Source organism: Puma concolor, chromosome A1 (genome assembly GCF_028749965.1).
Source record: "Puma concolor isolate L17-30 chromosome A1, mPumCon1.1.hap2, whole genome shotgun sequence".
In the NCBI taxonomy this organism is placed as follows: Eukaryota; Metazoa; Chordata; class Mammalia; order Carnivora; family Felidae; genus Puma; species Puma concolor.
This window is the reverse complement of record NC_141667.1, coordinates 241,703,685-241,716,130: the sequence shown is the minus strand read 5'-3', so window position 1 is coordinate 241,716,130 and position 12,446 is coordinate 241,703,685. Positions and strand designations below refer to the sequence as shown.

The 12,446-nt window shown below is 39.8% G+C and overlaps 1 protein-coding gene across 6 annotated transcripts in view; it reads left to right on the top strand.

The window, feature by feature from the left end:
- The window catches only part of PARP4 (poly(ADP-ribose) polymerase family member 4), a 117,058-nt gene extending 106,601 nt beyond the window's left edge, over nucleotides 1-10,457 (top strand). For all 6 annotated transcript variants that reach the window (XM_086715567.1, XM_086715564.1, XM_086715559.1 and 3 more), the window contains 2 exons: nucleotides 6,107-6,239; nucleotides 9,683-10,457. In XM_086715567.1, coding sequence (XP_086571693.1) covers nucleotides 6,107-6,239; nucleotides 9,683-9,878 — 329 coding nt within the window. In that variant the 3' untranslated portion in view covers nucleotides 9,879-10,457. The remainder of the gene's footprint in view (nucleotides 1-6,106; nucleotides 6,240-9,682) is intronic.
- The last annotated feature ends 1,989 nt before the right edge of the window (nucleotides 10,458-12,446 follow it).

The following is a 12,446-nucleotide window of genomic DNA, read 5'->3' as shown; positions in this document are numbered from 1 at the left end:
AGTCCTAGCCTCAGCAATCAGTCAACAAAAAGAAATAAAAGGCATACAAATTGGCAGACGACATGATACTACATGGAAAACCCTAAAGACTCCACTAAAAAACTGCTAGAGCTGATACATGAATTCAGCAACATCGTAGGATATAAAATCAATGTACAGAAATAGGTTGCATTTCTTTTTTTTTTTTTTTTTTGTTAATTTTTTTTTCAACGTTTATTTATTTTTGGGACAGAGAGAGACAGAGCATGAACGGGGGAGGGGCAGAGAGAGAGGGAGACACAGAATTGGAAACAGGCATCAGCCCAGAGCCCGACACGGGGCTCGAACTCACGGATCGCGAGATCGTGACCTGGCTGAAGTCGGACGCTTAACCGACTGCGCCACCCAGGCGCCCCTGCATTTCTATACATCAATAATGAGGCAGCATAAAAAGATATCAAGGAATCAATCCCATTTACAATTGTACCAAAAAACCATAAGATACCTAGAAATAAACCTAATCAAAGAGGTAAATGATCTGTATGCTGAAAACTATAGAAAGCTTATGAAAAAAATCGAAGAATATTGCACTTCAAGCTGCATTACAAAGCTGTAATCATCAAGACATTATGGTACTGGCATAAAAATAGACACTCAGATCAGTGGAACAGAATAGAAAACCCAGAAATGGACCCACAAACATAGAGCCAACTAATCTTTGATAAAGCAGGAAAAAATATCCAATGGAATAAAGACAGTCTCTTCAGCAAGTGATGCTGGGAAAACTGAACAGCGACATGCAGAAGAATGAAACTGGAACATTTTCTTACACCATACACAAAAATAAACTCAAAATGGATGAAAGACCTAAATGTAAGACAGGAAGCCATCAAAATCCTTGAGGAGAAAGCAGGTAAAAACCTCTTTGGCCTGGGCTGCAGCAACTTCTTACTCAACACGTCTCCAGAGGCAAGGGAAACAAAAGCAAAAATGAGCTATTGGGACCTCATTAAAATAAAAAGCTTCTGCACAGCGAAGGAAACAATCAGCAAAACTATAAGACAACTGGCGGAATGGGAGAAGATATTTGCAATCGACATATCAGATAAAGGGTTAGTATCCAAAATCTATAAAGAACCTATCAAACTCAAAACACCCCCAAAACAAATAATCCAGTGAAGAAATGGGCAAAAGAGGTGAATAGACACTTCTCCAAAGAAGACATCCAGATGGCAAACCAACACATGAAAAAATGCTCAACATCACTCATCATCAGGGAAATACAAATCGAAACCACAATGAGATACCACCTTACCCCTCTCAGAATGGCTAACATTAACAACTCTGGCAACAACAGATGTTGGCGAGGATGCGGAGAAAGAGGATCTCTTTTGCACTGCTGGTGGGAATGCAAACTGGTGCAGCCACTCTGGAAAACAGGATGGAGGTTCCTCAAAAAATTAAAAATAGAACTACCCTATGACCCAGCATTTGCACTACTAGGTATTTATACAAGGGATACAGGTATGCTGTTTAGAAGGAACACATGCACCCCAGTGTTTATAGCAGCACTATCAGCAATAGCCAAAGTATGAAAAGAACCCAAATGTCCATTGATGGATGAATGGATAAAGAAGATGTGGTATATATACAATGGAGTATTACTTGGGAATCAAAAAGAATGAAATCTTGCCATTTGCAACTAGGTGGATGGAACTAGAGGGCATTATGCTAAGCGAAATTAGTCAGTCAGAGAAAGACAAATATCATATGACTTCACTCATATGAGGACTTTAAGAGACAAAACAGATGAACATAAGGAAAGGGAAGCAAAACTAATATAAAAACAACGAGGGAGACAAAACATAAGAGACTCTTAAGTATAGAGAACAGAGGGTTACTGGAAGGATTGTGGGAGTGGGGATGGGCTAAATGGGCAAGGGGCATTAAGGAATCTACTTCTGAAATCATTGTTGCACTATATGATAACTAACTTGAATGTAAATCAAAAAAATAAATTAAGAAAAAAATTGAAGACAAAAAGAAATGGAAAAGCATTCCATTCTCATGGATTGGAAGAACAAATATTGTTAAAATGTCAATACTACCCAAAGCAATCTACACATTCAATGCAATCCCAATCAAAATTGCACAGGCATTCTCCTCAAAGCTAGAACAAACAATCCTAAAATTTTTATGGAACCACAAAAGACCCTGAATATCCAAAGTTATGTTGAAAAAGAAAACCAAAGTGGGAAGCATAACAATTCTGGGCTTTAAGCTGTATTATAAAGCTGTAATTATCAAGATAGTATTGTACTGGCACAAAAACAGATACATAGAATACTGGAATAGAATAGCGAACCCAGAAATGGACCAACAAATATATGGCCAACTAATCTTTGACAAAGCAGGAAAGAGTACCCAATGGAAAAGAGACAGTCTCTCCAGCAAATGGTGCTGGGAAAATGGGACAGTGACATGTAGAGGAATGAAACTGGAACGCTTTCTTACACCATACGCAGATATAAACTCAAAATGGATGAAAGACTTAAGTGTGAGACAGGAAACCATCAAAATCATACAGGAGAAAACAGGCAGCACATCTTTGACCTTGGGTACAGCAGTTTCCTACTTGATATGTCTCCGGAAGCAAGGGAAATAAAAGCAAAGATGAACTATTGGGACCTCATCAAAATAAAAACCTAATGCACAGCGAAGGAAACAATCAACAAAACTAACAACAGAACGGGAGAAGGCAACCAACAGAACGGGAGAAGATATTTGCAAATAACATATTGGATAAAGGGTTAGTGTCCAAAATTATAAAGAACTTACCAAACTCGGCACCCAGAAAACAAATAATCCAGTGAAGAAATGGGCAGAAGACATGAAGAGACACTTTTTCAAAGAAGACATCCAGATGGCTAACAGACACATGAAAAGATGTTCGACATCACTCATCATCGGGGAAATACAAATCAAAACCACAATGAGATACCACCTCACACCTGTCAGAATGCCTAAAATTTAACAACCCAAGAAACAATAGATGTTGGTAAGGATGCAGAGAAAGGGGAACCCTTTTGCACTGTTGTTGGGAATGCAAACTGGTGCAGCCCCTCTGGAAAACAGTATGGAGGTTCCTCTAAAAATTCAAAATAGGGGAGCCTGAGTGTCTCAGTCAGTTAAACGTCTGACTTCAGCTCAGGTCACGATCTCAGGGTTCGATCCCCACGTCTGGCTCTGTGCTGACAGCTCAGAGCCTGGAGCCTGCTTTGGATTCTGTGTCTCCCTCTCTCTGCCCCTCCCCTGCTCACTCTTCTTATCTCTCAAAAATAAACAGGGACTGGGTGACTCAGTTGGTTAAGCAGCTGACTTTGGCTCAGGTCATGATCTCATGGTTCATGAGTTTGAGCCCCGCATCGGGCTTTGTGCTGACAGCTCAGAACCTGGAGCCTGCTTCGGATTCTGTGTCTCCCTCTCTCTCTCTGCCCCTCCCCCACTCACACTCACTCCGTGTCTCAAAACTGAATAAACATTTAAAAAATTAAAAAATAAACATTAAAATTTTTTGTAAATGTGTAGACAGAAGAAAAGACAACATATGCATAGGTAAGGTATATACAAAGTATACATATATATATATATACACATATATATATATACATACACACAACATATGCATATGTAAGGTATATACAAAAGAAGAAAAGTGCATTTAATTGATTAAGCAAGAACTTGGAAGGAAGAACACATGATATGTAGAAACTAACTTTGCAAAACAACCACCACAACCAAAGGAGCGTACATCATGAGAATGTAAATTGAAAGATCCAAATAGTGTTTACGTCTGAAAATCTGGGGAGCTGAGGAACAGGGAGTTGGAGGACATATCTAAGATGGCTTCAATTTTATAATATGTTATTTCTTCTAAAGAAAAGAGAGGAATTTGAAGCAGATGTGGGAAAATGATAAAAGTTGACAAGCTACACAGTTCTCTTTTCTGTATGCTTAAAAGATTTCATAATAAAAAAACATTAAGTGGCTATGTTGTAGTGATGCTAACAGGGCTACGTATCAAAATCTAAGATGGAAATACAGATAATTTACCTGGGAAACTCGCACACAACTCACTGTGAACTCTAATGATGAGGAAGATTGCAGGGGAGGAAAATAACTTTCCTTACCCCCTTCTAGGTTCTTGGCTGAGACACCCTATGATAAAAAATTAACAAGAGAAAAACCAACCATTTTAATTATGTACACACACATATATACCTGTACAAAAGGGAGTCCCACAAAGATGGGAGACTCACAGGCAGCCAGGCACTGAGCTGAGGAAATGGAGAGGGGTCTGGGCAAGTGGGGGAGGGGCAGGGATGATTCACAGGAAGGTGCTTGATAAACAAATGTTGACTTACCATGTAGGTTAGTCTCTTATGTGAAAAACTAGTCTCTGGTAATAGCTCTCTTCCTGATATAAGCCTCCTTTCTAATTTCTTTAGGCCGTTAGGTGGGAGGTAAAAAGCTTTTTGTGAGTTCGCTGGATCTTGATTGCCTTCAGCTCAAGATTATCCACATCCAAAAGTAGCATGTTCTGGGGTGGCTTGTTCTGAACCCACTCAAGATAGATGTTAAAAGTTTAGTTTCGCGGGGCACCTGGGTGGCGCAGTCGGTTAAGCGTCCGACTTCAGCCAGGTCATGATCTCGCAGTCCGTGAGTTCGAGCCCCGCGTCGGGCTCTGGGCTGATGGCTCAGAGCCTGGAGCCTGTTTCCGATTCTGTGTCTTCCTCTCTCTCTGCCCCTCCCCCGTTCATACTCTCTCTCTGTCCCAAAAATAAATAAACGTTGAAAAATAAATTAAAAAAAAAAAAAAAGTTTAGTTTCGGGGCACCTGGGTGGCTCAGTCAGTTGAGCATCCGACTTCGGCTCAGGTCATGATTTCAGTTTGTGAGTTCAAGCCCCACGTCAGACTCTCACAGTCCTTGAGTTCAAGCCCCACGTCAGGCTCTGTGCTGACAGCTCAGAGCCTGGAGCCTGCTTCAGATTCTGTGTCTCCCTCTCTCTCTGCCCCTCCCCCACTCATGCTCTGTCTCTCTCTGTGTCAAAAATAAATAAAGATTTAAAAAAAAGTTTAGTTTCATGAAATGTGAGATTGAAAAAATAACAATACTTGAAGTCTAATTTTTGTATCAAGTGATTTCAAATACATGATTTGCATTTAGAAAATTAAAATGGGTTCTTATTTTCTGGCTCACTATATAAAAACATTCATTTTCAATTGTATTTTATAGTAAAATTTCTTGGTTTGGGTAAATAACACTTGTTATCTGTAGTAGTGTTAAAATAATCAGAATAATTTGGATGATCTAAAAAATATTTATTTTACATTTCCTGAAGCTGGTACTCTCTACCTTCAAGAGTCCAGAGAACTACAAAGTAAGGGGACTGGGCTGCAAGCTTTTATAGAAAGAGGCAAGTGGGAAGAAGGAAGGAAGAAGTACTTGGCTTATATTGATTGACTAGGGTTGCCTTTCTGGCCTTATTCAGAAAAGTCAAGGAACAGGGTAGTGAGTATCGCATCCAGGTTGGCTTGGTGTTGGGGGATTGGCTGACTGGATATACCTTTTTTGTTTCTGATCAAGGGGAGTTTTTACAGGGACACAAAAGCTTTGGTTCACTGTCATGACACCCCGGGCAGTAGTGGCTCCATCTTAGGCCTAGAAATTTATTTCAGTGGTACTAATCACTAGAAATAATTTGATATACCGACTTAGCCAGCCATATCAATTGTTCATCTGTTGTATATTTAGTTTACTCCTCTGAGGTATTTGTAGCAGGAGCCTAAGAACTGAATTTCTTTCACCAACTTCATGCATCTCTGGTTATTAAAGATGGCAAAGGATTGGAGCTGTGGCTATAACTGCTTCCTAACAATGGTCAGGGTGCTATGGTGCTTGTTTCATTCATCCTCTTTTGTTATTTACATAGCAGGCTAATTTATGATCTGCTAATGTACCATGGTTTATGGTTTGCTAATGTATTATTTCATAGCGCTTTCATAAATGGGCACGGTTTGAGATGCAGAATTTACAACAGATACAAAAGAGTTTTCCACTTTCAGGTATAAAAGGAAGCGAGCGTCTCCTGGACCTGATCGCCACATTTCTAGTACTGCAGTTTCTTCGTACCAAGTTGGAACAAAAGGGAATAGTCTTCAAATCACTGATGAAGTTGGATGATGCTTCCATTTCCAGGTGACTTTAATTATCGCATTAAGTAACTCATTTATATTTCTAACCATTTCTTGACTAAATTTTACAAGCAGCTACATGGAATTGTAAGAACAAAGAGAATTTATTCACAGGGAGTATCTTGCCTGCACTATTCTGTCATTGACAGGGCAGACACAGTGTTTTTGCCTCTTGGGTTCCAGGAAAACCCAGGGCTCAGAGAGTTAAGTGTAGCTTATACTGGAGGTCAGATCTATGGCTCCTGGTTTAGTGTTCTTTTCACTATGGTATATTGACTAAATGTGCTTTTGGAAAATCTGCAATACGATTGTTAGGACCAGTCCTGTTCCCAACAGTTGCGGGCCTGGCACAAGAATATAGATGGAAACCCACATACTATCTGTCTAAGTATTTAAAAAGTATAAATGAAACTAGCAAACTGTCAAATAAAATATGTTTTAAAGTCCTGCCTTGGCAAATACAACTTCATGAAGACTGGGTTTAAATTTAGAATTCTGTGACCACTTGGAAGTTTTATGCCATAATGTGACAGAGTGGAGAGAGACAGTTCTGGGACCCTGGCTTCTAGCCCTTGGGCTGACCTCAGGCACCACAAGAGGCCTTGAGCCTCCATGTGAATACTTTCCTTACTTCCCAAAACTTCGTCCATACCCCATGCAAATGGTCACCCCGTATGTGTGTGTATATACACAGAATATACATACATGCACATAACACACGTACATACATGTATAATTTGCTTATGCCTTTTTAAAAAGGCAAGATAGGGGCGCCTGGGTGGCGCAGTTGGTTAAGCGTCCGACTTCAGCCAGGTCACGATCTCGCGGTCCGTGAGTTCGAGCCCCGCGTCGGGCTCTGGGCTGATGGCTCAGAGCCTGGAGCCTGTTTCCGATTCTGTGTCTTCCTCTCTCTCTCTGCCCCTCCCCCGTTCATGCTCTGTCTCTCTCTGTCCCAAAAATAAATAAACGTTGAAAAAAAAAATTTTTAAAAGGCAAGATAAGTGGGAAAACTAGCAAAATTTATAAAAATACTATCTATAAGGAAAGGGGGAGGAGACAAGCTACGTTCTTCCTACTATATCTTGTTTTACCTTTTTGACTTTGAAACTATGTAGATATTTTGCATAATAAAGTCCATGTACCAGGGAAGAGGTATTAAACATGTTAAATTATACCATGGACTGCAATCAGCAGCGTCTGGAGTGTGAGGAAATAAATGGCAAAAGAAAAAAGGCAAGGGGTGGAAGCTATAAGTTACAGGACACATGCCCCAAAGGCAATGTGAGACCTTGTTTGGATCCTGATTTGAACAAAACCCGTATTATTTTAAAAAGAGAGAAAGAGGGGTGCCTGGGTGATGCAGTCAGTTAAGCATCTGACTTCGGCTCAGGTCATGATCTTGCAGTTCCTGAGTTCAAGCCTTGTGTTGGGCTCTGTGTTGCCAGCTCAGACCTGGAGCCTGCTTTAGATTCTGTGTCTCCCTCTCACTTTGCCCTTCCCCTGCTAGCACTCTGTCTCTCTCTGTCTCTCAAAAATGAATAAATGTTTAAAAAAAAAATAACACACCTTTTTTTAAAAGAGAGACAATTAAGGAGATTTTAACAGTACCTGAATGTTTTGTGATATTAAAGAATTATTTATAGCTATTTTAATGTCATGTGTAAGAAAAAGTTCTTGTCTCTTAGAGATACATATTTACAGATGAAATTAAAATAAATAATCAAACCTGTTTTTTGGGAGTTTTTATAACGTTTATTTAAGATCCATGCTAGCGGGATGGTCAGTCAAAAGTTTACAGGCCAGCTGGATTAAAGGAAGGCCACTTGAATTAGTGAGAATATTTAAAACTAGTTTTGGAGCACCTGGGTGACTCAGTTGGCTAAACATCTGACTTTGGCTCAGGTTTCTTGAGTTTGAGCCCTGTGTTGGGCTCTGTGCTGACAGCTCAGAGCGTGGAGCCTGCTTCAGATTCTGTGTCTCCCCCTCTCTCTGCTCCTCCCCCACTCGTGCTCTGTGTGTGTGTGTGTCTCTCTCTCTCAAAAAAATGAATAAACATTAAAAAAAATTTTTCTTAATAAATAAAACTAGTTTTGTTGCTTTCAGTAGTTAGTAACTATAAGTAGACTAATGATTACTGGCAAACAAATCTGTTTGATCGTGCTTGCCATTTATATGTTCATGTCATCATGATATTCAGCTAACATTTATTGATTACCTACTCTGGGCCAGGGACTATTGAGCCATGTGTTTTGTTAATCCCCACAACAAACCTCCTAGGATCTCATATTATTATCATAATTGAGGAAACTGAGGCTTTCAGTGTTGAATGAAAGCTGCACCATATCACATAGCCAACATTGTGTGATTTCAGAGTCAGGCTTTGAAACTAGCTCTTAGCCACCCACTATACTAATGGCTCTTTCCCAGTTCACAGGGAAAAAAACCAGGAAGATGGAGAATTTTCCAAATTTTTAGTCCCCCTGCCCATAGAATTTTTTTTTAACTTTAGTATATGTTACGACTTGTTTGCTAATGAATTCTAGCAGGTGACCAAACCAATGAGGAAGTAGCTAATACTAATGAAAAAATCTCAGAATTTTTCTGAGTCTTGAATAGACTTGAATATTTGACATTCTTGAATATTCGACAGCATTTTATGGACACAAACTGGAAGTTTTTATGTAATGCACAATTTAGTAGTACGTTGTTCCTGGTTTGTATGGTAATTAAATATGACGGTTTCATGGGTCTTAGGAAAATACCTAGGAAAATGGCTAACTAATCAAATTGAGAATTCCTGGTACAGTAAAAAGGCGAGAGAAATAGAAGCCTGGTTTGTAAAATAGTATTGAGTTTCTGCTTGAAGAATGGATGGATTTAGATCAAGAAAAATGAAAAGGGACAAAAAAAGACAAATACACATAGGCTGGAGGAAGCTTGAATTGTCCTGGAGGCAGCCAGGAAGTCTGTGAAGCATTTGGAAGCTGGAAAGTGATGGGTATAATATACTTAAAACTGTATTGAATAAGGAGCACCTGGGTGGCTCAGTCGGTTAAGGTCCGACTTCAGCTCAGGTCATGATCTCCCGGTTTGTGAGTGCGGGCCTCAGTTTGGGCCTTGTGCTGACAGCTCAGAGCCTGGAGCCTGCTTTGGATTCTGTGTCTCCCTCTCTCTCTGTCCCACCCCTGCTTGCTCTCTGTCTCTCAAAAATGAATAAACATTAAAAAAAAAAAAAGAATAAACATTAAAAAATGTATCGAATAAGTTAAAAGCACCATGTCAGTCTGGTAGGTAGAACTTTCATAAAATGTTAGAATTGCTTTGATTAAATATCTTAATTTTTGACAGAATTATTTTGTCAGATCTAATGTGCTGCATTTCGTACCACGTTATATTTCGTATGTAATTATATTCTGAAATTGATGGAAACATTTCTTTTTAATCTAGAAATATTCCCTGGGCTTTTGAAGAAATAAAGAAAGCAAGTGAGTGGGTAAGAAGAACCGAAGGGCAATATCCATCTATCTGCCAACGGCTTGAATTGGGTCAAGACTGGGACTCTGCAACTAAGCAGCTATTGGGGATCCAAACCATAGACACCACTTCTCCTCTTCACAGAGTTCTTAATTACAATCAAGGCTGAATCAACTGAAGTTGTATTTTAAACATTATTCATGCTTCTATGTGTAAAATAATCAGATATCAATAGATACCTATAATGAAGTTTAATTCAGATTTTATTCAATGTAGCACTCACTTTAAACAGAAACAGAATTGATTATTTTAATGAACTAACAAGTGATAACCAATTACAATATTACAGATTTTTTGTGTTTAAATGCTTAAAGTAATAAGAGATACACCTGGCTAGTCCTGGAGCCTATTTCCTTCTCCCCTTTAAGGAGTCTGGTATAGAATCTGGCCAGCTAGGCTGAGAAAGCTGGGGAGAAACAAGGCCTTTGGCTGATGTCAGTGTTGCTGACATGCCAGCCTGTTTCCAGGCCCTGGGTATCTAGACCTTTGCCCTCGGTATGCATACTCCCTGCATCCTAGTCTGTAGATCTCTTGATACATTTTTTGTCACTCAGAGAAACTAGGTGTCTCATGCAATTCTTTCATGGATCTTGCTTTTGGTATTGCATCTAAAATCCTACAGTCATGTAGAGTTCTTCCTATGTTACCTTGTAGAAGTTTTATAAACTTTGCATTTTATGTTATGGTCTATGATCCATTCTGAGTTATTTTTTATGAAGGTTGTAAGGTCTTTCCATCTTCCCCTACACTACCATTTCCAGGCCATTACCTCTCTACCTTTATGCAAAAACTTTGGTTTCTTTGAGGCTCAGTCTTTGGCTGTCCTCCAACCTGTCCTCCTTGCTGTCATTCCCCAAATGTTCAGTACCTCAACACATTTACATATGGTTCAGGATTTCCCTTTCTATTGGCAGTCCTGCCTTCATCTTGAGTGACTCCCCAAATCCTAATGTATGACCCCTCCTAATTCCCTGGACTCGAACCACAGCTATAATTGAGTCTTGGCAGAACTCTTTGATACCCAACGGATAGCAAGGAAGCTTGTGAGGTGCTACCATGAGGCCTTCTCCCACCTGCCTATCTCTCTGGGAGGCAGACATGGGACCGTTTTTTATCCCCTCCGAGTCCTGACAAGGCATAAGGCTCAGATACAGCTACAGACTAAAAATCCTTATAGCTTCATCTAGACTTGGCTCCTCAGCATTGATGTGTCCCACAACTCACTTTGCAGTTATCTAGCTCCTTTTCGGGTGTGGGACAAGAACCAAGGGGAGCTGGCATCTTTGACTATCTTCCTCTTGCTGTTATAAAGTGGCTTGTTATATCTTTACTGGCTATATCAATCAGATCTTGCCGTTCGCCTTGCTGCTTGACATAATCATAGAAGATAAACTCTTTTGTTTTATTAGATTAAGGAATAAAAGAATGATACCTGGTAGCAGAGTGTATGAAGGTAAACAGACTTCCTTATGTTGTTAATGAAAACATGTACTTGGTAAAACAAAATTTTGCAATATTTTTAAAAATTTTTTTAATGTTTATTTTTGAGAGAGAGAGAGAGAGAGCGCGCGCGCGCGCGCGAGCATGAGCGGGGGAGGGGCTGAGAGAGAGGAAGACACAGAATCCAAAGCGGCCTCCAGGCTCTGAGCTGTCAGCACAGAGCCTGATGCAGGGGTCAAACCCATGAACTGTGAGATCATGACCTGAGCTGAAGTCAGAGCTTAACTAAACCACCCAGGCACCCCTAAAATTTTGCAATATTAATCCAAATTTACTTTTTGCCTTAATTTGGATCTCCCAAAGTGCTCTCTGGATCACCAATTAGCTCTGGGATCCCTCAAATTAGTGAGACCACCTGAACATTTAGATAATTAGTTAATGTTTACATATGGTAACTGCTGTTGAAACTCCTCATTCATTCATTCAATATTTATTGGGTACTCTGTGACAGACCCTGTGCTAGGTGTGGGGGATACAACAAAGAGAAGAATCGGGTATGGCTTCTGCCCCCTGGAGCTTAGACTACAGTGGGAGCAGACAATATAAAAAATCAAAGATCCTGGGGGATGAGCAGGTTAGCCTGACCAGGAGGCAAGTGTGGCTGGAACAGATAAAGAGAGGGGAGTGGGGTGAGCTGTGGTTGGAGCAAGGTTGGGTCCAGGCCAGGGAGGGCCTTGTCAGCCATGTTGAGAAGTTCTGTCTCTCCAGTCAGGGCTGCAGTTCTCTTTCAACATATTCCTTTTTAAACAAATGTGCTTATCATTGTGTACAATGACTACTTGGTATTGTTTCCTAATGATATACATATACTGAAGGATTTACTACTTAGGTAAACTTGAATAATCTACTTAAACTTTTTTTTTAATATAATTTATTGTCAAGTTGGCTAACAGCGTATGCAGTGTGCTCTTGGCTTTGGGGGTAGATTCCCGTGATTCATCGCTTACATACAACACCCAGTGCTCACAATATTAATCCAAATTTCAATCAGTACCCTCCTTGACCTATAACTTTTATTAATAGGAATTCTACATCTGGAAATTCGTCTTACATATGGACACACACACATGCATATGTTATACGCATATACATATTACAGTTGCGGAACAATGTGGAAGAGAGCACATTTCAAAATTATATAAATGGGTGTTTATACATGTATGTGATAAAAATCTGT